At 34.4% G+C, this 27690-nt stretch overlaps 1 protein-coding gene across 1 annotated transcript; it reads left to right on the top strand.

Annotated features, from left to right (window-relative positions):
* The first annotated feature begins 1574 nt into the window (after positions 1–1574).
* On the top strand, positions 1575–19541 carry LOC128221534 (heat shock 70 kDa protein 12A-like). Its single transcript, XM_052930138.1, has 5 exons — positions 1575–1712; positions 7352–7499; positions 7827–7999; positions 8112–8444; positions 19491–19541. The coding sequence occupies exons 1-5, from the start codon at positions 1575–1577 to the stop codon at positions 19539–19541; spliced, it is 843 nt and encodes a 280-aa protein (XP_052786098.1).
* Positions 19542–27690: the final 8149 nt, after the last annotated feature.

Raw genomic sequence — 27690 nt, forward strand, 5'->3', positions numbered from 1 at the left:
TTTTCACAGTCAACGAGAAAAATGTACTGTTTATGTTGTTATTAAAAATATGTCGGAATTTCATATGGTTGTTGAATTAAAAAAATAGACAAACAATTATGAAAATATTTTTGTTGTTAAAGAAGCTCTTTATTTTATGTGGAAGTTAAGTGTTCTTTCTGCTCATCCTGACTTAATTGGATCATATCCATAAATTTGTCTGCTCATATACTAAAATCTATGACATTTCCTTTACATAAATGTTATTTTCCGAAGATATAAATATTCTTGGCAAATATGTCTAATAAACGGTCTTGACCTTTTATTTAACTAATTCAGCAAGTATGGTTGCACTCATTTTAGGTATGATCTGATGTGTGTGAGTAAAAGGAGTTAAAATATGTATTTGAATTCATTGTGTTTGGACACAATTTTGAAAAAGTATCGCATTGCCTTTACAAAGTCAGGGCTAACTTCACGGCCGTTACACATTGAAACTTGCCTATACGGCAATTATAGAAAATACCGTAATTGAAGATATTGTCATATATGTAGATATGGTGGTTAAGGAGACGATATCTATTTTGTATGTTTTTGCAAAACTTTTTAAAATGTCCGAAAAAATATCTCACGAAAAATTCGTATGTAAGATTGTTTAAATTTTTTTATGAAAAGTAGTGTTCTTGAATTGTTATGACCAGGACGTTTGTGTTGTGATTTGGAATTCCGTTAAAGTGACAATCTTATTCAAAATAAATGAATACACATGTATAACAAACACTATTTTGAGTTATAACCATAATCGATTTACTTAATAATGCATTTATGGAAAATACTAACTACTGATAACAAGCTTGTAACCGTTTATTTAATAGCTCAAAACTCAATAGTGATTGACTATAGTTTCATAAGATAGAAATGCCGTGTTTTCTGCATATTTCTTTCATATTAACGCGTTATCCTTTGAAGAAACATTGTTTTCGACATCTAGTCATCCTTTCTTGTATATTAAAACAATCGTGGTAAATCTTATTTGGGAGTAATAGTGCATCTTTAAAATATATTGTTACTACCCAAAAATATAAATGACCCTTGTTGAAAGCTCTACATACCTGTCCAACATCGTCTTGTCTCAGTAACTGTTATTTCAATGCATGTGGTAGTTGCTAAATGCATTAGTTTATTGTTATTTTATACTATTTTTTCTCTCTTTTACCCATATTCCTTACGTAATTATTTTTTCTTTAGAAATGTTATTCATGCACTTAATAAATACTGTTAGTTAAAAAATTAATATAGCAAGAAACATATATGTTAACGTTACTTTGTAAGTACTTTTGATTATTGAATCTAGCTTATGTTCTTACCATGTTAATATCCAAGTCGTCCCAATCGTCCACAAGGGGACTGCGGTAGTTAAGATAAAAAATGGCATTGATGCAACTTTGATTAGCAGTCGTAGGAATGTCACCCGTCCAGGAGCGTAGAAAACTCTGTGCATTTCCATCATTCGAGCGCAAAAAGACGGAAAATATAATATAATTATCTGACTGAAGACAAACCACTCGTTTTAGATTCGTAAGGTGCCTACCAAGATGTTGTTGACCGCGGAAAAGGTGTTTCACTCATTTGGATCTGCTGCGGAAGCAAACTATGCACAAGAAGTGGACAAAGGAAAACAAAAAGACTGGTTTTATTTTGAAAACATCAAGATACTGTTTAGCAAACAGACGGTAAAAATGAGATTAATAAAATACCTTAAAGATGTTTCTATTGTTGTGACTAATATGAATCAATAAATATGTTCTTTGGTTAAAGTAGAAAACAAATACCGCGTTTTCAACTCATTAATGTAGTTAGATATCTAGATTGATAGATAGACAGACACACAGACGGACGGACGGACGGACAGCCAGATGGATTGATGGATGGATTGATGGATGGATGGTTGGATGGTTGGTTGGATGGATGGATGGATGGATGGATGGATGGATGGATGGATGGAAATTAAATGAATTTGTACTGAATTTAATGAAGACCCTGGAGAATAATCTTAAATCAATCTTACAACCTTTTTAACACATCTGAATACAATGAAATCTAGATTTTAAGATGGCAGACAAATCATAGTAACATAAAGAACAAGACTCGTCAAACATAGATTAAATTAGAGAACTACAAACAGATTAAGTAGTTATATCCAGATTATTCTTTTGCTTATACAGAAATATTAATCTGTTGTCTTCTTTCCTGAAAAATCATGATCAATAACCTGTCTTAAGTATGTTAACCTTTTCGACATAAAAATATTTAATTGTATGAAATCTACTCGTTCTAAAATACATTAATCGTTTGGATTTAACAGATCGCTGACGTTACTGGGAAGGCAATGGAAGGTTATGAGGTGTTCTCGATGATCATCACCCATTTCAAAGACGAGGTTAATAGGAGATTGGAGGCAATGTATGAAACATTTACAGATGATGATATTAAATGGGTTCTGACAGTGCCTGCTGAAAGGAATGATTCTGCAAAATTGTGCATGAGGAAAGCCGCGGAGAAGATAACTTTAAATTAACAATTGTTTTACCTAACACGCATGTTATGTAGTATGCAACAAAAATTATTATTGTTTATGTATTTGATTTTAGCACATATGTTATATTAACGCGATGTCGGCTGAGTAAAGAAAACTATAGGGCTAGGTCAAGTGACAGAACGTTCACCAGAAAACTCAAATATGGACTTAGGACTAAAATAATATGTAGATACAGTCGAACCTTGTTGGCTCGAACTTGCTTGGCTCGAATTACTCGTTCGCTCGATCTGGATTTAAAGGACCGATTCATTTATACTGAATGTAAGCATTTCCGCTTTGCTCGAATTTTTCATAGTTCTTTTTCGCCGGTCCCTGGGAGTTCGAGCCAACGAGTTTCGACTGTATAATTTGTTTTGTTTTTTTATCTCTTTACCAAGACGAAAAAGCGTTAGTTGATATTAAAGAGATTTAATAGTCAGTCAATAGGATACAATCAAGCATGTTGTCTCACCAATTACAATGAATAAACTAGTACCATCCCTTGCTTTGGTTATTGCTGATTGGATTTAATGAAGGGTTCTTAGAGGAAGCAGGTTTGTTGCCAATAACTTTGGTTTTGTTAGTCCAAAGCTCAATGTTATTCTGTGAAGTCGATTATGCCTTTCACTTTATTGGACAGTGGACAATTATCCTGAACAGAATAAAAAACGCAAAACTAACCGTATGTATTGTGATGATACGAAACTGAATACTAAATGGCATACACAGCTTGAAAATTGGCACCGCTTGATCGCAGTGAATGAGTGCCTATGTTTAAATCTGAACCTACTTACTTCAATTTATCAACGCTACATTATTTTGATCTTGTATAACTTTACTTTTGCTCTTATGAATAAGAGTTGAAACATGCTTGGAACGAAAGGCTGGTTTAAACAAAAACTCATCAGATTTAACAGTCAAACTGGCTGCTTTTATGATCGCGTATGGAAATGCAATTATTGTACCTTTTGCTATAACAAGTTCAGAACATTTCTTATATATGCTCTTCTTAACCTATATCACAATATGATCAGATTTAAACTGTACATAATTACAATTCAAATTACAAACTTCATTTATGCGTATCAAACCGGCGTATGTCAACATAATCAATGCAACCTCCCTTAGATCAATAATATCAGTGCTGTCTTTGTACAAAGAACGCAGTGAATGAAACATATCCGAAGTAAGAATATCTTTCTATTGTACTGGTTTTGAACTAATGCGTGTTGCTGTTTCTATCAATTCTTTTACATGTAAAATGCTGAGGTCACAACAATTCTTTGATTTCACTTCGTCCAACTGCTCGGTATATTACATAGCAGCACTAATGGGAAGTGCAGGCCTTGAATGTAAACTGCAAACTACTGTACTATTTCACAGTATTGTCTGCTCTGGATTGAAGTAAATGACCCGCCATCTTGAATGCCGTTACGTATTGTTCATTTTTGTAACCCTTCCTCGTTTGAGTGTGTCCTTTAAGCCAACACCTGATAGAAATAAATAGCATGTGTATCTCGAGATAATAACGACATATTAATTATTCAAAACAACACAAAGAGATCAATTTTAAAGGTGTTATTCCGAAACAACTACTGTTTTATTTCAAATAGGTTATTTGACATTTTTGTTTCAAATTTTTAAAATCTATGACAAATACTAAACATACTAAGCACTTTTCCACTTTAGAACTACAGGCGTGCACGTTGCCTTCTTGGCAAGTAGTTTATCTATACATGTTAATGGCAATCCTGGTGGTGGAACTATCCAGTTCAAATCAAGAGCCCATTACTGCTCTCAAGCATCAATGGCTTCTGTCCCTGAGACCTACCTTTTCTAGGAATCCATTCAGAACATATCACAATACTTTTTCATAACAAAACTTATTAAGATAAATGGCTATATCATGTTTAGAAGAATTTCGACTACTACTTGAGACATTTCATGAAATCTGTTGCTAGATTACCTGAGTCCCAACTCAGAACTATAAAAATGTGCGAAGTTTTTACATGCTCTATCTTCCACTTTCGGGGAGAGACTTCCAGCCATAATGTCTACTTCCGGGGACACTATACTGACTGACCTCTGTGTTCTAATAGAAATGTCACAGACAAAAGAGTTCACTTCATGGAACTTTAAACTAGCTCTACTGGCTCAGGTCACAAATCCGAACACTTTTTGAGGTCTTTCACAATCATCTTTCTGTTTTTTGTTGTTATGAGTTAAAATTGCGTATGAAACATCTTTGGTTATTGTGACAACATCTGCCAAATTACAGGTTCACGACCTCATCAATTTCGTGTCGAAAATCGTTCATTTTATTGACAGTAAATCACCCTTAAATTTATGCTATGGGGGGTACAAATACCGAACACTTACAAAGCGAAAATACATGGTCATACAATTATGATTAATAAGTATGCTATATTAAATAAACGCTTAACTGTCAAGTTGTTTATTGTTTGCGATATTTTCAAAACATGCAATTCAAATGTAAAGCGAGAATTCTATTTATAAATATCTTGAATGTAGGTTAAAATAACTGCAAAATCTGAAGATGGGCATGCGCTCTCTGACGTCATTCCCCCATGTGCTACATTTTGATCTGTAAGCTTATAAACATTGAATAGCTTTTTTAGAAAAAAACTGAACAAAACAAGATGAAACTTCGCAAGTGTGACCAATGCAAGCCCCTTTATTAATTTAGATAATCGAATAATCGATCACGGTTAACAAACACGTGTTTTAGCCGGTGTTCGGGATGTGTGTCCTGTTCGGAATTGTACCGTCAACCAGTGTGGTCCACTTCCGGAGACTGTGTACACTCAAATGTGTTCATTTTCTGTGACGCATGACTTTTGCGCTCAAGCATATAAATCAACTACAGTCAAGTTCTCTTTCGGAATATATCACTACCAACTACATTTGGGCATGATATACCAACCGAAACGTCGACTTCCGGGGACATTGAACCTTTAAAATATACCGTCGTATCAAAACAAGGACGTACATGCTTGTCTAACATCGATGTAAAATACTTAATACACTAATGGTTACCGAACACGGTCGGCTCAATTTTGCGTTTTGTCCTATATAATACCCATAACTATAATCACACATATCTGCAAATACATTGTCCAAACAAAAGTGATCATGCTTAATAGCTTTTCCCTTCTTATTCAGAAGAAAAGCATTTTCTTTTCAAAATTCTATTTTTTTTAAACGCTTCCTGTGAAATGACAACGGGAACGTTCCAACTCGCTCTGTAATTGAATGATTCAAATAAATGCCTGGTTGACTAACGAACCTTGTTGCCTACAACACTTTGCAAAGAGATGATATGCCAAACGACGCTTGCGAGAAATCGCAATGGTAGTATATTGTCTACGCTACGTTTAGTCTGAAAAGTAGCTCGAGTGAGTCGATAACTACTATCAAAAATTGAATTCTATTCACAGAAAAAAACAGCAAATTTTGTTCCATATCTTATACATGACCTAACCAATTCATGGTTTTGGCTGGTATCCAATTACAATTCGATCGCTTCTGCAGCTAAACAAATACTATATGTCCCCCTATTCAATCATCTAAAAGCGTAATTATTCTATTCCCGTATGATCAAATACGTTATCACTACATTGAATATTTTCGTGAAAATGTGTCCAGCTGTTTTGATACCAAAAGGTAAAGAATTTAATACATAGTATCGCTGAACTCCTTTATCTGAAAATGAGTTTCTTTTATATCTTTAAACTTTATTTTGAACTGATGTGGAGTGAATTTATATGTCTACAATATAATACTAATCTAGGTTTTCTCTTTTTGTTAAAAGCAACAGTCAAAGGATTAACTACATTTTGAAGCTGGTCACATAGTGACACCACGCTCCTCTGTAAACGATTTTGAATATATTTTTCAACGAATGTTACATTTTCTCGAGCCGTCTTGTTATTTTTTAAAACAACGTTTCTGGGACCGTCTTGAATAATAACTTATATCCATGTTCTACTACATCCAAAATGTACCTACTATATGTAGCTTACTTCTTAGTCTACCTACCGGACTTACGCCAGCCGAACGTTTACGTTCAGGACTACTATCCTTTTGTGACCTTATACTAACTAGCTTGAAACTCTCATCCTCTGAACAATAAGCATGTTTTTTTCTCTCTATAGTCAAATTCTCAATTACCCTGATGCGTTCAAAATAATAAATTGGTTTGAAATGTTTAAATACTATTAATGACAGTTGTATGTTCCTTTCTGTCTACATAATTGTTTTTAAACAGTGTTGCATCTATTTAAACTCAGTCAACGACTTGATCTTAAAAGTCAAGGACACACTTTAAACCAAACAAATTCTTTTTTTTACAAAGTTACATATTACAATATAAACAAAATATTGTCTGACTTACGTGCCCCTACCAGAAGAAGGGGTACTTTCTCAGGGCATAAGATAAAAGGCATTTTTAAAGTCACTATTTCCCGATTCGAATAATTTTCAAAGCAAGTATTTGTGTCATGGTTCATTAAAATAATGTTCTTAAATATACGTAAATATGGGATTTCAACAAAATAAATTCTGCACGTTTTTGTACAGTTGTATATCGTTTATGTACAAATAGGTATCAGACAAAACTGAATCGGTGCTATTTGCCATATCTTCCTTGTTGTATTTATCATGCTTTCTATTATTGACAATGTGTAATAGAAAGGTAAACGCGTTTTCGTTGAGTTAATGAGGTCATTTGTTATTGAATGATCAATTTATGTGCACTACAATTGACTGTTTTAGGCAGGTATTGATAAAAACAACCTGATATTAGCACAAGGAGCCAAGGCTGGAAGTGTTTACTGGAAATATCTAGCCTTGCAAACGCCAGGACAGGATGCACAGAACTTATTTGAGCCTGGGTGTCGGTTTGTTGTGCTCGACCTTGGAGGTGAACAATTTGAAATAATATGTTGATGTTAGGATATTGTTAGTGACTTTTTTAAATGGACTTGAATTAAGCCTTTTTACCATTATCTTTATACCTATTTCTTTCATACCGTTTAGCCGGAGTTATTACACATATCCTTTTCTGAATAGTTCGAATCGCATGGTTTTGGTTTTAAATAAGCATCTGAAATATGCAAGTACAACTATGAATTGTTAAATTTTATAATTGGCATCCTTGAAAGAAGTATATGACACATGTATGACACATTGTGAATGTAATTTATGCCTGTATTTCATTGACATTACATTATCTACATTGCATGTTAAGGAGGAACCGTGCATTTCACAGCCTACGAGGTCGATAGTGATGAATCACTCAGTGCAATTCTCAAACCCTGTGGTGAAGATTGGGGAGGGAATATGGTCAATGCTGCATACATTGAGATGCTATGGCGTATTTTCGGCAAAGACATGGTTGAAAAATTCCAACAAGATAACCAGGTATGACATGCTTCTAACAAATCTACACTACATTATAAACCAGTACCACATTGTTAAAATTCATAAGTGCGTGTAATTCTTTGTATTAATTGTCAAATTATTTCGGTTACAGGAAGATTTTTTAGACATTCAAAATGAGTTTGAATCAAAGAAGCGTGAATTTACAGAAGCAGGTCAAACAGTGCATCTCAAGCTTCCCAATTCAGTTGTACTCGTAGTGGAAAAACACAGTACTGTGTCTTCGTTAATAGGAAAGGCAGGATTGGATGACGACGTAGACTTTGCAAGCGGCAAGCTTTCAGTTAGTGGAAAGATGTTTTCAGAGTTCTTCAAAAAAACAACAAAAGATATAGTACGTAGCCTGCAACACCTGTTAGACAGCGCAGAAGTCCACAACTCAATTGATAAGCTTCTTTTAGTTGGAGGTTTCTCACAATCACCAGTGGTACGCAATGCTGTTCAGGATGCGTTTCCACTTATTCCAATATATTGCCCCGAGGATGCCGAACTTGCGATTTTGAAAGGAGCTGTCATTTTGGGGCATAAGCCAAAACTATTAGCTTAGATATATGGACGTTGTTGTTTTGATGAGGCATTACATGGCAGCACTTGTTTGCAAATCAAAATTGCAGACAATTTATGAAAGATGGTTTTCGTCAAAACACTTAAGTAGATAAATGTTAACATATTAGCAGCAACGTTTCGAGTCCCTTCAGTTTATAAGACGACAGGCATTCAGTCATTGAAAAAGTATACTCGTCTTTTCAAAAAGAAAGCGCATTCGTAACCGGCAAAAAGGGTAGACAAGTATGTGAAGTAATTAATTATTAATTGGTCATCATCCTGGAAACATAACGATCAGACATAACTATGCCAGCACGTCATCTTAACACAGACACGGAAGTTCAATCGAGTTTGACGTTTATTCAGTGTCGAAGAAGGGGGAACATGCTTCAAAGTTTGAACTTTATCAAAGTAAATATTTGAGACTTAAATAAGTCTGCAATAGTATAAAACAGTTTAAAATTGTATTTGTATGCCTTAACATGCATAAATGACCACAGTGAAATGTTGAATGTTCGCGAAGTGGTTTCGATCATATAACTCGTTTTATAAATATAGAGAGGTTGTTAAATACAGCTTGAACGTGAGATTATGAGTTGCAGGTTGTTGTTTTTTTCAAAAACATAAATAAGAAACCTCTTTTTTAATGTGTACCGGTAGGTTCATCGACTATCGTATAAAACGGTTTCCTCGTGATTTCATATATATCATCACCGCTCACTTTGCATGAACCTCCTCATGACGGCAAAATACAGAACGTCTTCAGGATACCAAATACATGCTTAAATATTGTAAAATACTACACCCGCGTGTATGACGAAGCACTCAACAAGAACATCACATGTATATGAACACGTTTAAGTAACGTTTCGCAACGTCTCTATTCTTACAATGGTGACATTTTATTTACCCTTAACTATTTGTACTACTATTTGTAATGAGCAAACATAATTGTTAATGAGATCATAAAATCATTCAGTTGACGTGTTATTCGCTATTTTTGAGATATGAATGTTATCCCCAACCTGACGCTTCGGAGGAGGGATATATATTTTGCGTTGTCCGTCTGCTGGACATAAAGAGATGGTTCACATGCAAGAGTCGTCTTCTGCTCTTGGCTGTGGGGAAAATAATTGTGTGTTGTTATTTTCTTTTTTGTTGTTTTTATTCAAACGTTTGTCGTTTATTAAAAAAACAATTTTGTGTTTTATTTTAATATCATGTGTTATATTCATTTATATATTCTTTACGTTTTGTCACGTTTCTTTTTTATATCTTCTATTTCAATATTTCAACGTGTTTTTACTAGACCTGATTTTGTTTTGTTTCGTTATCTTTTTGACTGGTAAAAAAACCTTTAACGTAACAATATCACATGAGTACATGGTGATATCGTTTTATAGAAACCTTTTGCATTATGTATATTTATGCGATTTTATGCAATTCTCTATATGATGAATGAAACGTTGTATGTTTTTTCTCCTATCATTTGTTAAGCTTTATATGACTTCCTAAAATCGGAATCTCAAGAATAACCCATTGCAATCATATTGTACTGTCTTATCTCCTTATAATTTCATACGCGTTTTTACTTCTATCCAAAATCAATATTGCAGTTTATCGTAAATACGTTGCTGTTTTTTTTATTTTAAAACACATGTTTTTTTCTTCCATAGCAAAGTTTCATAAGTTATCGTTATATATCATTATGAAGGAATGGTTTTGAGTAACTGTCGATGTTTTTATATATATGCATACCAGTACGCTTTTTTAATTATATCCATATACCTAATAGACGCATTATAATCAAGTATATAAATTATCTAGTGTTGTGTTTTATTCCAAAGAAGGTGACATTAAATTGTGCGCGAAATCTACATCGGATGCTGTATTTATCAAACACAAAAACACACACAATTAACTGGGCAATTCAAAAATTTAACCCTGCAGTCATAGCCGACTAGGTTATTTATTATATTCAAATGACATGCAAAGCATTCGTAAGAGTATCCATATACTTTCTGGTGTTAAAACTGATCCGAGTTAATTCGTTATTCTTTTAATAAACTATATCTTTTAGAAAGTAAAAAGGGGTCCGAGATTAAAGAAAATGAATAAATGTATGCCATAAATACAGACTAGTAAAAGTCAAAAAATCTGTGCAATATTTATCCTGTTAAACGGGACTATCTGGTCTTTAAATATTTGATTCACTTGAATGTATGTTATGTCTTTGAATCCGCAATTTGAGCCTCTGAAATGTGTTGTCTTTATCAATTACTAAGAATTTATAAATTACAACCGAACACATGTTCAACATATATCTGTTCAACATCCGTACAGCATTTATACAACATATGCGCAACATCTGCACAACATCGGTACAACATCTGTACAGTATCAGTTCAGCATCCTTACAACATCTGTTCAAAATCTGTATAACATATGTACAACTATATACAACAGCTATCTATAACATCTGTACAACATATGTATAACATCAGTACAACATATGTTTATCGTCTATATAAGAAATATAACACACTACTGAGGGTCATATGCCATTGTAAGGACCGGTCAGTCAGCAACCGAAAGTGTATATGGACCGAGGCAGATACAATAGAGAAAACACAAGACATACATATGGGTTCATTGATCATTTAAACAATTCAAAAAAGCATAGGCTTCTGATCCTTTAAACCATTCCTTCATAGCAAATAATCTCATTACACGAGTTGAATTTCAAAATATGGAAATAAAACAATCGAACATTGTGGGCGTTTCAAAAATGTGTATAGTATAAAAATCGATGGGTTAATGTATCCGATGCACAATGGACTGAATTGTTCATGCTTGGCGACAATTTCACATAACTTTATCTGTAATGTATTTCTTCTTCATTTCTTTACGTATGTGTAATCAGTAAACAATACGTTTTAAGTGATAACAAGTAGATGGGCAGACAGTGAGCAGTACAATTAAAGCTAGTTTGTACATCGGATATCGTAATCGGTGATTTGATGTAAATTTGGAGAGAAATTGGTAATGAAAAAAAGTTTTGACGAACAAACAATAAACACTTTTATAGGTTAATAGAAGATTAAATTGATTCAAAGCATCCAAAATGCCGATTTTGTTTATGAAACACAACTTAATGGAAACATATGCAAAAGACCAGCGTTCCAAGTTTGATGTACCTGGTTGCAAGCACTCATCAGTTATTGAACGAAATCGGATGTTTAGCTCAAGACCCTGACCTTTGACCAACAGACGTCATTAAAGTTAGGATGTTGGTCTTATCTGAGTGACTTTTATCGAGTTCGAGGTCGGTAGGCCTTAGCTTTTTTTCAATTATTGATAGTAAACTGCGTATTTTAAGCTAACGATCACAACGTCCTTGACCTTTAACCTACTGACCTAAAAAGTAATAGGGTTCAACTTCCATACAAAACTTGAAATCCTTGAACCAAAACATTCTTTGGATATTGATTGAGAGCCAATTTTCAGCTTTGGGTCATCACTTACTTGACCTTTGATTCTCTGACCCCTAAATAACTTTGGTTAATTTGTTGTCACGACCAATCCTACTACCAAGTTTGAGGTCCATGAACCAAAGCGTTCTTAAGATAATGAAAGTAGAACGAACTTCAACTGAAGGTCACAACGACTTTGACATTTGACCCACTAAGCTCAAAATCAGCAGAATTCATATTATGGTCATGACCAACCTACCTTGAAAGCTTTCATATTTTACTGATTTGAACCGATGTTCAGCTAAAAGTAATCTTAAGGTCAGCAAGGCATTGACCTTTGACCAACTGACCTCAAAATCAAAAGGCTTTATGACAGGTCATGATAAACCTGCCTGCAAAACGTTCTTATGATATTGATTGGAAACCGTGCAGACATAGAATGACAGACGATCAGATAACTTTATGCCACCATTCGGACCTTAAACATTCTAGGTGATGTGATACTTACATTTTGAACTTATGTTTTAAAGCTTTAGCTCGACTATTCGAAAAATAAGTAGGCTACTACTCGTCCAGGCGTCGGCGTCTGCGTTGGCGTCCGTTTAAAAGGTAAGGGCAAGTTGGCATTTTCACTTATAACTCCTATACACTTCATTCAATTCACTTAATACTTTAGACGGTTGTTCGGGACAATCAAACATGTGGTTACATAACTACATATTATCCTGAATAAAAATTATTGATTGACTTAGGAACTTAGGTTAAAGATTTAGGGTACATTGTGTCAGGTTTAACAGCAAGTTGGTAAATTTACTTATACATTTCATCCATTTGACTGAATACTTAACTTTATTATTTACAACCCTCTTTAAATTTCATCCTTAATACAAAGTATGGCCACTGATTGACTTAAGTACTGAGGTTTATGTTTTAGGGCACATTTCATCTGGTTAAAGTTTTAAGGCAAGTTGGGATTTTTACTAATTACTACTATACTTTTCATTCAATTGTCCTTGTATTTTACACAGTTGTTTAGGGATAAAATGCAGAATTATTGCCCTTTATCGACATTTTTTATTTCTTTGATTGCTTTGACAGTTACTTTTTTTTAACCAGGTTTTCAAAAAAGTGAATCCTAAATATTATAATGGCGAACGTAGTTCTTCGGGTGGGCCGTGGGAGAGCAGCATGAAACTCACCTAACTCATAAAGCCTCTTTTCTGTTACAATTTAACATCAACGTCTAGATTTAGGCTTGAGCTTGTGCTCAAGAGTTTTGTAATATAGCACAACATTCAACTGAACTGAGGGCCAAATTGCAATAAAATCAGTGTGTGAAACACACATTGAATAATGTTTTATCAACTAAATATGTTCTTGTCTATTCGGAAGTAAGAATGTGTAATATTTTAAGTATATAAACAATAAATCCACTTATAAAACACGGATACGAAGGAGAAAAGGACTCATACAAACTGGAAAGATCTTGGCAGTTCATGTTTTTTAACCTCACTGGAACTATATTGTATAATATAATGTGTTTTGTGCAAGTTTATGAATAATCCATCCTTACTTTTTAACCAGATTTTACATAGTAAAGAGTTTATAGAGACCGTTTATTGGTTGCCATTGGGCGAGTGGGTTCAATGTCAAGGTCCTTAGACTAGACATATAAGAGAGACGCAATTATGTAAGGTATAATATTCAAAAATAGTCTCGATGCAGTTACTTCTTGCAGTTCGCTAGATAAGTATCGACGAAAACAATTACTAGTAGGTGAACATATGCAAAACTGCAGGCCACCATTTTGATTAAACCATCTATGTTTGATGTGTTTTATGTTTGTTTGTTTCTTATTTCTGATTACCAATCGAACACACATATTGTAGATGAACATCTAACTGGTATATTTAGAACGCATTTTTAAAATAAACATTGACATTGAATTAACAGAAATACTTAATGTTGTAGAATACTTTAAAAGCATTATACATACCCTTTGTCAGATAAGTAATGAAATTCCTATCATCTCATAACCTGAATCAAACAGCGTGGTTATCTGTAATAAATACTATATATTTATGATTAGGATAGCTTATTGTGAAGTGCTTTGATGTGCAATATTGAATCCATTATAATGGAAAACATGATAACAGGGGACTATTTATCAGTGTTTATCAAACTTGGGTGTTTACAATTGAGAATGTAGACCGCACTTAGATATATCGGTCGTAGTGTTAAAAGACGCAAAAGGTCGAGAGAGACCTTGGAGAAAATTCAGAGTTTGTCAGATATGACTGAGTGCTTACAACTGTAGGGAAAATGACGAAGAAAACATAAAACGATCTGAATTGAATGTGTATTTCATCTGCATGATTTTGTTAGTTAAAGGCATCAACACTTGCGTAAATCAACCTTACACGATGTGAAAAACATGAAGGTATTGATGACGTGACAAAATCTGCATCTAAATATATCAGTTTAGATGATGTCATAAAGACGACGTTGAAATTGCCAGAAATATCGCAGACTTCACTGCTGCTAATACAGCACATCCGTTAGTTCTTGTTTTGTGTTTTTCAAGAGTCAAGAACAGAAAACCAAGATTAATCCTCAAGTTTAGCAAAGTGGATTCTATTTTTAGCGACATCCAGCTGGTTAGTTATCCAAATTAGGTTTTAAAGAAGCATAAGTACACCCATGACAACGAAACCATTTTTGAGAACATTAAAACTCACAAATATGGTAAGATTTAATAATATATTAACCTGCAAGAGTATAGTTTTGTCGCTATAGCTTTTAAATGAAATCATTTTAGATACAGGTTCGATATTTGTTTGTTGTTTAAATCTAGACGTCGTTTGATGTTCTGTAGAAAAACAGGGTTTCAGATATTTACATGTTGTTAGTTTTTTTTTCCAAATGGTTTTAAAACGTTCCATTTTATGACTTCATATGATAGATCATTCATTTGAACAACTTATCAAACTAGACCAATATAGGATATACATAAGATGTACTGATCACATAGTCAAACCTTTAGTGATCAAGTGCACATGTTCATACTACTTTTTGGATCAATAAAATTTGCGATTATACTTGAGAAATCTAAACGGTGTTCAACAAAGAAGTAAGCAGGTTAAAAAGAGGTATTATTTTAAGTAAAGGGACAGTGGCGTAGCCACATATAGGCCTTATAGGCCCGGGCCTACAACATTTTTGGAAAATGATAAATTTGAATAACCTTAAAATGCAACAAAAACTAACAGCTACTCAAACACTTTGAGCAACTCAAAATTTGGCTTTATTTTAACAAAAGCAAGTTTGGTGTTGTTTTTGTAAACTACATGCAAGGTTTATTGCTTGGTTTTATTGTTATCATTGCAATTGTATTGTATAATTGAGTGTATGTAATATGCATATAAAAGTCCCCAAACTCGCATAGAATCATCAGGCCAACAAGCTTTGTAGGCCCTAGCTACGCCCATGAGGTATGCGCTTAACTCTAGATAAAGGGAAAGTACCACAATTATAGAAAAGGGGAAAGAGGCATACCTCTGATTAACAACAACAATAACAACCTAAGGTGTTAGCTAGAGAGTTATGGAAGGGACTGCACACTGACATTTTTGGAAGCACACTTTACATAATAAGTAGTTGAAACCTTACATTACTTCCAATAAGCACTTTCTATGGTATTCATAAAGGGACTAGACACCAGATGATACAACTGCAAGAAGAAAGAGAAAATTGTCACAAACTCACATAAACGTATATCGTTGTATACAATGCATTGAGTCTTACTTTATGATGAATCACATCGCTTATGAAACATGTATCTTACGCAGTTTTGCGTATGTTCCAATTCGAAATTTACTGGGTTTGTCTACCACGTAAATCCCAGTTTAAAATAGATCATGTCTTTCACATGCTAAATACACACACTATAAACCATGCGTTATTTTAAACGGGTGAACCCAACTGAGACATCGACAAAATATCATTTAAATCATGTAAAATGATGTTTTATCTGCCTCATATTAGCTCATTATGACAATGGCTGTTGTGTAGAAATAATGTATATGCCTATTCTCTGACGATCTGGTATATTGTCCTCTTAACATCTAGGAAATCGGAGAAGGCGAAGAGTATAAAGAACATGAAATATTTGTTCTCTTGTTAATGCTTTGTAAGCAGGGTGCTGCATTGTTAAAATTTGCCGCTTCTGGGACCATCTGGTGTCCAGCACCTTTAATTACTCACTGCCCGATACAATGTCCCCTTTTGTCCCTCAACACCATGTTTCTTGGTTTTTGTAATGAAGGGCGAAACGTTCGTTGATAATTTAATCCCTTTTTTCAGTGTTTGAGCCGAAGTCAATCCAGTCAGTTTGAATCGCCTAAAATAAATTTCGATTTTTTGCGTCACTTCAAACGGTGTAGTGAAAAGTTTCAATTTAAATGGCCGGCTACTGTGAAACCAATGTAAACTGCACATGTGTGAATTTTTTACGGTTGTATATGTCCGCCCCTATGAGGTTTTTTCCACGTTTCCCCGTAAAATAATACACACAAAATAAATACATCAATCATTCAGTTTTCATTTGAATAAAATTTAAATTGGAAATGTGTAAGCTATTATTAACCTGACCTTTTCTCGATCTAATTGACCCAGTTGTTGTGAGTTGTTTAAGCTATTTTTAAAGATTCACCAGAATAGGTGAACTATTATGACTGGTCAACATCGCTCTGGTTTCTACACTTATATATCCGATGAGCTACATGTACTATGAAGTTTTTGTAACATTTACTGTTCACATAAACGTAAAATGTTCATCTGTAGATTATGCATAATGACAATGTCATACCTTTTTCCAGTATGGCTAAGAATAGCACACACAGACACACACACACACGCACACACGCACACGCACGCGCACACAAACACGCACGTACGCAAGCAAAAACGCACATACAGACTCGCATACTTACACTCGCACACGTACGCGCACACATGCACACATGTGTCTTTAAATAATTGTTTTTGTTAATTCCAGTTTTCAATACAATTCATTTTTTAATATTTATTCTTAATTCTAGATATATTTTATGTTTTGTAAACTGAGTTACACTGTTTACAACCAAACATTTATAATCCCAGAGCCTATTGTGTTGGGAAATATAGACGTTTATATCATATTCTAACGCACTGGAGGACATTTTTGCTTATATCATGTTTTTGTGGCGGCAAAACAGTATAATACGTTCCCGACTTTCACTGCGACAATTGTAGTTCATTGATTTATTTCGTTGAGTGTCGATACCGCCTGACATAAACAGACACTGGCAAAAGAGAAAATAGAACACTTCAAAATTAACGCATCAAAATGTGGGCGACACGACATGTTAAAATCGATACAAATAAGAGGACGTTTTCCGCTTGATAAGTGGGAACAAAAACTAACTGATAAAATCGACGTAATTCTAGCAATATTTCGTGTAATATACCCTTTCACAGGCCAAAGGACATGACGCAATTGTCATCCCTGCAATATCACAGACACACCTCGCTTTTGTAGGATTTTGACTTAGGTAAGAAAGGCTTATTTTGATGACAAAACACACTAAATGTTTAAACTTTACCTCTTTTGTTAAATTATTTAGGCTTAGCTTTACAAATTTCTTTCCAGGAGTATCGGCAATTTGCTATTTTGGGCTTGTGTATGGAAAATAAAAAAGCTCCACTAACTTTATTAGTTTATTCCGCTGGAAAGTTTGAATCAAATTACATTTGTAAATTTATTATCCATTATATTGCTTATATTGAGCACCATAAGATATCCCTGATTTGTCAATTTGTCGGCAGTGAACGCATGTTTAATACACAGTGTGTAAAAAAAGCTTGACATCTTCTAGGCATACTACGCACAAATGGTGGAATTGTTAACCTGTGGAGATTGTCCACTCCTCATGTAGCGCATGTATTAGACGTCCGGATCGAGAGCCGGTATACATTACCCAATGAGTTGGACACGGCAAGACAACAGCGATATAATGTCATACGTTGTCTGTTGTAAATCAAGCAGATTGCCAGCGTGCGTGTTCCTGTTGAAACAGGGTGATGTTCGCATACCTCCGAAACACGATATCTCGTGCGCATTTAGAACCTCATCAATGCAAAACTGCGCCGTCAAACTATTTTAAACACAAACAAAGATGTCGTGTTGTACATACTTTAAACAACAACAACATTTTTTTTTCAATAACAGTTAAACACAATATAGTCCTGCAAATATGCTGGTAAATCTGACACCATACCGGTCTGTGTCTGTAAACAAGGGTTTCTATATATCAAAATAACGGACTAAGTCTGTAGTTTACAAAAATGCATGTTGCAGTTGCAAACACAGTGGTGCAACACTGCTATTCAAGATGGCGTCCAAGATGGCCGCCGTAAATTATCAGAAGCTTTAACTATTGCCTACATATTCATTATGACTAAAAATGCAGTTAATAAAGTCAGAATACCATAAAAACATTATCTTATACATAAAAATGATAATGGGAACACATAATTGTGTTAAAATTATAGAACTCTACCCAGTATATCTAAGATTTTTACAGAAAAAGACCAGACTAAATTTTAAAGGAAGATAGCATGTCTGAAACAGCACAATAAAACCTTAAGCTCAAGCAAATTTAACTGAGACATATTATATAAACAATATTAAGAGAAGTATACAACATGAAAAGGTAATTTATGCATGCAATAAGGCATGTTATGACAAACCATGACAGTAAAAAATGTTTTAAAGTTTAAGAGTTGCTGCCCTTTGTTAAACATTTGTCATGGTTTATATGTCAACAACAGAAGGTCATTGTTCAATATCATTGCATTTTTATGCATTTTCATCAAAGAAATGAAGAAATTGGAACATCCTTTTGGCTAAGGTAAGTTTTATGAAAATCACTCTTTGATTCTTTTATAATTAAACAGCTTTTTTTTTTAAAAAATCCACAATAAAAAGAAATCTATTATTCCAATAGACTAATTATATATTGATATTTTACCATAACAATAATGACATTTTATAATACAACCAGTTAATTTTGATTATGATTTTAATGAAAATGACAAGAAATAAAGTTACGTAATTATGTAGCTCTTTTTAAAAATTTTTTTTTTAACTTGAGTAGTACTCGGATAAGCACTAGTTACCGGATATATTTCATAACCTAAATATAACTGTTATTTTGGTGTATGTTTAAGTCTCAAAACACATTTAATCAGAACTGTTATTAGACATAAAAAATAGTATAACTTGTTACACCAATAAAACTCTTATTAACAGTATTATCAATTATATTATAAGCTATATAAAACAAAGCAACCAAGTTTATTGTTGTTTTTGTAAAGTATTTATGGTTTTTAAATATACTTCTTTTTGCTTTCAGATGAAAGACTGGTGCGAAGAGGTCATACATTTCCACCAGGAAAATGGATGATCTCAGTAGTGAAAATAATGACTATGACTTTAACATTAAGAAATGCATCTTCTGTTTAAAAGGATTTTCTACCAGTAACCCATGTGTACAGAACCCAAATCTTTTAAAACTTGACACTCTTTTCCAATCATGTAAAGCAAGAGCCGACTATATAGGCAGCCAGATTCTGGCCAATCAAGAATTTATAAAAGATGGCTCACTTCCTTTACGTTATCATCGTAATTGTAGAGCAACATATCAAAGCCTGTACCATCAATCATTTTCATCAAGTCTGAAAAAAACTGATCCTGAAATAAATAACAATGAAAATGTCACAATAGCAAAAAGATCATCCTCAAATGCATTTGACTGGAAGTCACAATGTTTCATCTGTGGTGAAAAGTGTGATACAATAAGGGACCCAAGTAATAAAAGACCAGACAGGAGTTGGTCCATGGTAGAAACATCAATTGACTCAAGTCATAACAGTACATACTCAAAAGTCCTGAAAGCAGCAGAAATAAAGAATGACACTTCTTTGATAAATAGGCTTAGAAGTGTTTCAAATGGGGATCTTGTGGCTCTGGAGGCTCGCTATCACCGAAAGAAAGGCTGTCTTAACAAATATTATGATACTAACTTGAAGACGGACCAAATTAATAGCAACGTTGCTCAGAAATTTAGATATAGATCAGCAGCATTTCAATTAAAAGAAGAGTATGCAGACTCTATCATGAACCAAAAGAATGTTTACAAACTTTCTGACTTGAGGAAAAGATTTATTGAAATCGCAAGAGAAGACTTTGGTGATAATGTAGAAACATACAGATGCTTTTACTTCAAAATTCTTCTGCAAGATGTATGGCCTGAATTGACATTTGTGTATCAAAATGGTAAATCAGACTTAGTTTGCTCAAAAGATGTTACTGTAGGAGAAGCTTTGAGAGATTACAAAGAGTTGGAACAAAGTTTTCATGATGCAAGTGATGAGGACATTGAAATTGACCTAGCTTCTGACGAAAGCATAGTACACAAAGCTGTTGGGGTATTAAGAAGACGAATCTTGCGAAATACTGAAAAACTTGATAGTGAATATTTTTCTGTTGATGAAATGTCTCTGTCATCTCAGAAGAAGTTTGTTGACCCTCTCTTATATAAAATGATATGTTGGATGGCAAATTCTAAGGACTATGAAAATGCTACTGAAATTCCAAATGATAAACAAGAAGTTAAACTCCTAGCACTTGCATGTGATGTTACAAGTTTAGTCACTTCAATTCAATCACCAAAGCATCTTGGACTTACAGTGCACTTGTATAATGAATTTGGAAGCCGCCACCTAATTGAAGATATGAATAGTCTAGGGTACGGAATTTCATATTCGGAACTCAGAATATTTCTCTCCTCTGCTGCTGAACATGCAATCAAAACACAATGCATAACTGAAACAGGTGGTCTTGTTCCTGACAATATAACACACAAACGTGATGGTGGCCAACTTGTTGTAGGGGTAGCAGACAACTGGGATCACAACGAAAAAACAACTGATGGCAATGGCACGACACATGCCATGACATCTATACTGGTTTCACCAAAGGTCAGCGCTGACAGGCAGATTCCAAGGTTGCAAAGATCGACAAACAGAAGTTTCGACAAAAATTGCGTCCCAGGTCAATAATTCACACAGACAGTATATTTTATATTGCATGTTCACACTTATATTAAATATAACTTTTGATTTAAATTTAAAAAAGCCATGAAATATGTCATAAAATATAAATAAGAATAAATTAATAAAAGTACAAATAATAAAGTAGTATTTAATAACAGCTTTAAAATTCTATATATATCTACTATGCATTAATGTGCGACAATGTATAATAGTGTAGCGGAATAAGATATCACAATATTTCTGCATTTTCAAGGGGTAGCTTGTGCAGCATAACTCCGTATAGAAAGCCAATGAACAGACCATGCCCGACATTTGAACCTGTTGTTTCTCTAGAGGAAGTTAATCTAACTGTCACACCAGCTGTAACTCAATCAAGATTGAAAGAGTTACTTTACAGTTTTGGCCGATGCTCAGTGTTCTGTGATGATCTTTTAGAACGAAGTGTATATCCACCATGGGATGTGTTTCATGCCAAAACAATGTTTGACGCAACAGCAAGTGTCTCAAATGTTGCATTTAACCCCATAATTATGGCAACACCAACTGATTATAGTACCATATACACTGTACTGTTGCGATTGAAAGAGTGTATGAATGCCTTAGGACAACAATACGCCCCGGTAATCTTCGATATGAGTCTGCTGGCAAAAGCATTAGAAATTGTTTGGTGTAACCGAGATGAATTACAAGGAGTTATACCTTGCGAAGGAGGAATGCACCTGTTAATGTCTGTATTTGCAGGAATCGGGTATCTTTATGGAGATGCAGGGCTTCGACATTTACTCTCAGAGTCTGGTGTATATGCTGCAGGCACTGTAAACAACATATTGACGGGGAAAGACTTCGACAGAGCGCTTACCGCATTTAAAATGATAGATGAAGCTTTGAACTCTCGTCTTCTTACCAACTTTGAAGCTTGTTGCATTGAAAATGATATAGACCTAGATGGAGATTTAGGTATGGCTCTGAGAAACATAAAAGACATCAATAGCATGACAGTTACTGAAAAATACATTTGGAGAAATATAGCCACAACCAAAATTCTTCCTTTATTGGAAGAATTTAGGACAGAATCCCGGCAAATCTCTCCAACATTTAAATTATGGGATGAGTACTTGACAAGAGTTTCAGAACCTTTAAAACTGTTCATATCATCAACTCGCGAACCTGACTGGACTGACTCAAAACTTTGCATGCTTCCATTGTTGTTTGCATCCAATAGGACCTCATACGCTAAGTACATGACTGTCCAAGTTCTGAATATGAACAGACTACCAAGGGAGACAGAATATGGATTTCTACAGGGCTTATTTACTGCAAAATTGTCGAGTGGCAAATTCAACAACGTCTGGCTGGACTACACTCTGGAAGCTACAGAAAATAAAGCTCTTAAAGGCACAGGTGGAATTATTGGTCTAACAATGAAAGATGGTGCTTTAGCACGATGGTTTCTCTCACGGCCATTAGCATCTAGATACTCAACTATGTTCCACAATAATGTCTGTCATAAAAATGAAAAGGATGGAACCCATCATGCAAAGCAAAACGAGAAAACTATGATAGAAACGTGAACAAAATGGTATCAATGTTTGACAATTCGTTTGTTGATCCATTCAATACCAAAAAGGCACCCGAAAGACGTGTTAACTTCGCAACATGTCAGCAATCAACAGATGAAATTGAACTAAATATGTTGAGCTGCATTGAAGACAATGGCAGCAAGTAAAATTAAAACTCAGGTGAAACGCACAAACAACATAAATAGTGAAGTAATGTTCCAAAGACTTCTTGCAGTCAATGCCTACAAAAAAGTACCAACAGAACGCGTTTTTGCCTTCGAAAACACGCCTGTTCCAACAAGTCTATTTAGCGAAGATGGTACAATGCTGAAATGTAAAAAATCAGACTTTATGACTATGCTAGAGGGTCTTTTACCGGATAAAATAACTCACATACACAAAGCAGACACATTGATCTTTGATGGAATGGCTCTTGTTCAATCACTTTCGCCACAATCAGAACATCTTACCTTCAGATACATGGCTGAAATGTTCATGAAACATGTCTTTAAAAAAGCTAGTAACATAGCAAATGTGAAAACTGTTCATATAGTTTTTGACAGATACAGTAACATCAGTCTGAAGACACAAACAAGAAATGGGCGTGGTGACAGTTCAACAAAAAAGCATTGCATATTCACGGAGATTTGGCTATACCAAAATATTGGAAAGCATTTCTATCAGTAGGCAAGAATAAGGAGCGCCTCATTGCATATTACACGGACTATATTGTTCAGAACTCTGCTCCAGTACTGAAAGGTGGCGAATCTCTATTTATCAGTGGCGGAGCAGACGATAAATGTTTCCTGTTAACAGATGGATCATGTGAAGAAATAAAAGACTTGCGAAGCAACCATGAAGAGGCAGACACGAGAATAATCATCCATTCAGCATATGCAAAGAAAAGGGGCTCTGATTGCATAGTAGTCCACAGTCCAGACACTGATGTTCTAGTTTTACTTTTACATCATTTTGCAGCCATAGGAGTGGGTAAAATGTACATGAGTACTGGAAGGACTGGTATCCATACTGATTCCAAACGCTATATTCCGATTCACGACTTATTTGACATGATATCTGAAGATCAGATGAATGTTATGCTATCAGTGTACTGTCTTACCGGTTGTGATACAACAAGCTCCTTTTATGGAAAAGGGAAAAAGAAAGCGTTCAAGCTACTTATGCAGAGTTCATCAAAATACCAGCCCTTAAGTGATATGGGTGAAGACGCCTCATTAACCCCCTTACAAAAATCTGCATGTGTTACATTTGTGGCTGATCTATACGGCAGCAGTGGATGTTCAACATTGAATTCAATCCGAAGTGTTAAAGCATTGAAATCACTTGCACCTAAAAATCTACCCCCGACAGAAAATAGCTTCCATCTGCATTGCCTTTGATGTGTTATCCAGCTTTGGATATGGCGACATGCTCTGATTGGAATACATCATCTACCATCACCGACACAGTTTGGCTATGAAACAAATCCAGACAACGGAACACTACAGCCTGTAATGATGAACCAATCTGTAGCAGCACCTGAGTTGCTAAACGACATGGTCTGCAACTGTTCTTTATGCAGTGATGACTGTTCTTGCTTTAGAAACAAACAGCCCTGCACAGGGGCATGCGGTTGTGGCGGTAGTACCTCAAATGAATCTACCGATACCATATGTACAAATGTCTTCACCCTGACATCGTTGATACATGAAGAGGACTTGGACCTGTTTTTGGAGAACTAGATGTTGATAAACATTTGATCATAGCTATAAATGTTTGTGATTCCTTACCAATAGTGTGAACAGTGCATAATTCAATAGTCAAAAAGTGGTCTATTTGTAAATAGCATGTGTTGTAAATCATATAACAGATTTTTCCCTAATACATAGTTTTAATAAGTATGTTGAAAGTTGTATTAGTTTAAGGAGTACTGAAACTTGGTTATTACTGAACATGCCATATAAATTATGTTGCATATGTTAACAAGGACAGATAATTAAGTGACAAATTCAATTCCAATTGCTGATCATGTTCTTATTGCAAATGTATTTTAGCTTTACAAAACATGATTTTCAAACATTTTTTTCTCTAAACTTAATTGCCAAATAAACAATAATTCTTTAGATGCATTTGATATCCATTTAATACAAACATTTTGAAACAAATTCATCTGAATTGTGTATTTTTTATAATATTTTAAATCTACAAAATTCATATATTCTTTATGTACCACGTATTTTTTTGCTAAAATAACCCATTATTAGCAGCGGATTATTTCCATTTATATGAATAAAATGGTACAATCATGAGTTAACCATTAATTGTAAGATTTTATCTGATTTATATGAATGATTTGATTGTAAGTTTTTAGTTATATCACTTAATTTACAGAAAATTATTTTGTTATAAGGAGTTATAGTCAAAATTATGATTTTTGGCGGCCATCTTGGACGCCATCTTGGATAGCAATGTTGTACCACTGTGTTCACAACTGCAACATGCATTTTCATAAACTACAGACTTAGTCCGTAACATTGATATATAGAAACCCTTGTTTACATACACAGACCGGTTAGTCCAAGAAATAAGCCAGATATTCGTATCCATTTGCAGCACTAATAGGATTCAAATAGTGATATTAGTATTGCGATAATTTAAGTACATATTCCATAGCTTCTTTAAGCCTGAGTTTACTATTTTAAATGTCACATAATTAAATCCACTAGGAATATTGAACACAATATAATTCCCACAGAAAAATAAAAAAGTTGTTCAAGGAATGGTAAAACTATAATATATTTAACTTCCATCTCCATATCACTTATATAACAAATAAAAATGTTCTAGAACAAAATGCAAACCGCTTGTTTATTCGGAAATGTACATAAAACAAATAGAAAACTTTACATCATTCAAAAAATCTGGATGCATTCTAAATATTTCATATGGTGGAAAGATGGTAAGCTTAAATAAATCTATGTCACCTAACAATTAAACTAGAGAATAAAAAAATGAAGTTTTAAATTACATAAACATGTAGCAATACCATTCCTCTATGTAGCATTCCCAATCTCTACGCCACTCCCGCTAGCAACCGTCTGCTCAACTGATCTGCTTGACGAACTCCAAAGTCTGCGTAGCATTTCACAGCTCCACGCCTCAACCGCACACACCCGTCTGCCCAACCAATCTAATTGACAAAATGCAACGTCTGCGTAGCGCATTTCAAATCCCGAGGGCGCACCCGATTACAGCCGTTTGCACTGTTTATACAAATACGAGACTCGTCATTGAAATCAGTCCTTCCTCAATTTCACTGCGTCAATTACAGATTCTTCTTACATCATGTTACAAGGCTCTGACGACGTGCAAATGTCATCATGTTGCCCCACTACTGGCGTTTCTCTCTCAGCAATGATTCACGCGCTTGTTCTCCCTTAATTATGATAAATGCCAACACATGTAGTTTCTTTATGACTGGATATGGAGTCCAATACGCCACTTGACGCGAAATCTGTTGCTTGCTCCTGTGTCGATTCGGCTTCACTGGATACTGAGGGTGCAGAACGTCAGTAGATTGTTTGAATTAAAGCTTGCGAATTCATCAATGTTCGTTTTGTTGTTTACAACGAGTGCGGCGGGGTTGCACTCTATTAAAAAATATTGCTTTGAATTCCTTGAATTTTGACCATATTTTTTCCCTCGCATTTTATCTCTTGTTAATTGTCTATATCATCTGCACATCATGACTCTGCCAAGAACCTCAAATTTCGCATGCCATCGTCCACGTACATTTGTGAACTAAACGTCACGAGTGGGCATGCATTATTGTATATTCCATATACATTTCGTCCAGATCAAAGTTCGTGTCGAACAAAATGTTACTCGCCATATCATTTATTTTCTTACCATGGTCATCCTCAAACCCGTAGATGTAAATGTTACGAGCTGTGTTTCGTGATTGAACATGAACAGAGCTGTTATTTTGTCATTGTGATATTCATCAGTGATGCAAAGGGAATGAGCTGTCGACACTTAAGTCGTGCAGGTATGTGCTTTTTTTTGGTGTACACACGCGAATATTGCTTATAATTTATCTGATTTTTTTTTTATGAATGGACATATTTCTAATATCGGAAAATGTTGAACCATGTAAGATCATTTTACCACCGCTTGGCTACTATGTTGCTTCAACTCTCTGCGCACTGTCGTGCATGGAGCTTTTTTCCCGGCGTGTGCATATTTTGTTATTTGCTTGCTATCTAATTACACCCAAGTGCATAGAAACACCGTAAGGCCATTCTGTGGCTTGCAAGTAAAACTGATATGAAACTACTTATGCCAGCACACATACGAACTTACAAGCTCTTCTTCAAAATGAAATAAGCACATTAGAAGACCATTTTAAATCCCATAATTTTCCGATTAATATGCATCTGGAATGACCTTAGTGCCATACACATAAGTTTCTTTCAACTTATACTTAACTTATAAACTAGGGTATCGAAAGTGTATTAAGATACAAGTTTCGTATATATTTTGTTTGCTGAAAAATTGCTTTCTTACCGATATATGACATGCTGAAAACAGTCATATAAATTCTACTTATAATAGTCCAAATCAGTGTGTTAATGCATTTGAACATTCCTCTTTTTCCTTTTTAATAAATATCAAATTGTTGCGTTATTCGGTACATATATCATTCACAATAGGACAGTGAATTATTTTTTGAAGTGTTGTGTTAATGTGATAGATAACGTTATGCTTCATATCAATATTAAAAACTATATAATTAATTAATGATGATAAATTAATATTTGTGGTAACAATAAATTGTCAAATTAAAGATGTTCCCGACAATGTCCATGATGCTGATTCCATTTTGTATTGATACTCACTTCATTTATTAATGCAATTCAATTTCAAATACAAATTACCC

This window comes from Mya arenaria, chromosome 16 (assembly GCF_026914265.1).
Source record: "Mya arenaria isolate MELC-2E11 chromosome 16, ASM2691426v1".
Taxonomy (NCBI): Eukaryota; Metazoa; Mollusca; class Bivalvia; order Myida; family Myidae; genus Mya; species Mya arenaria.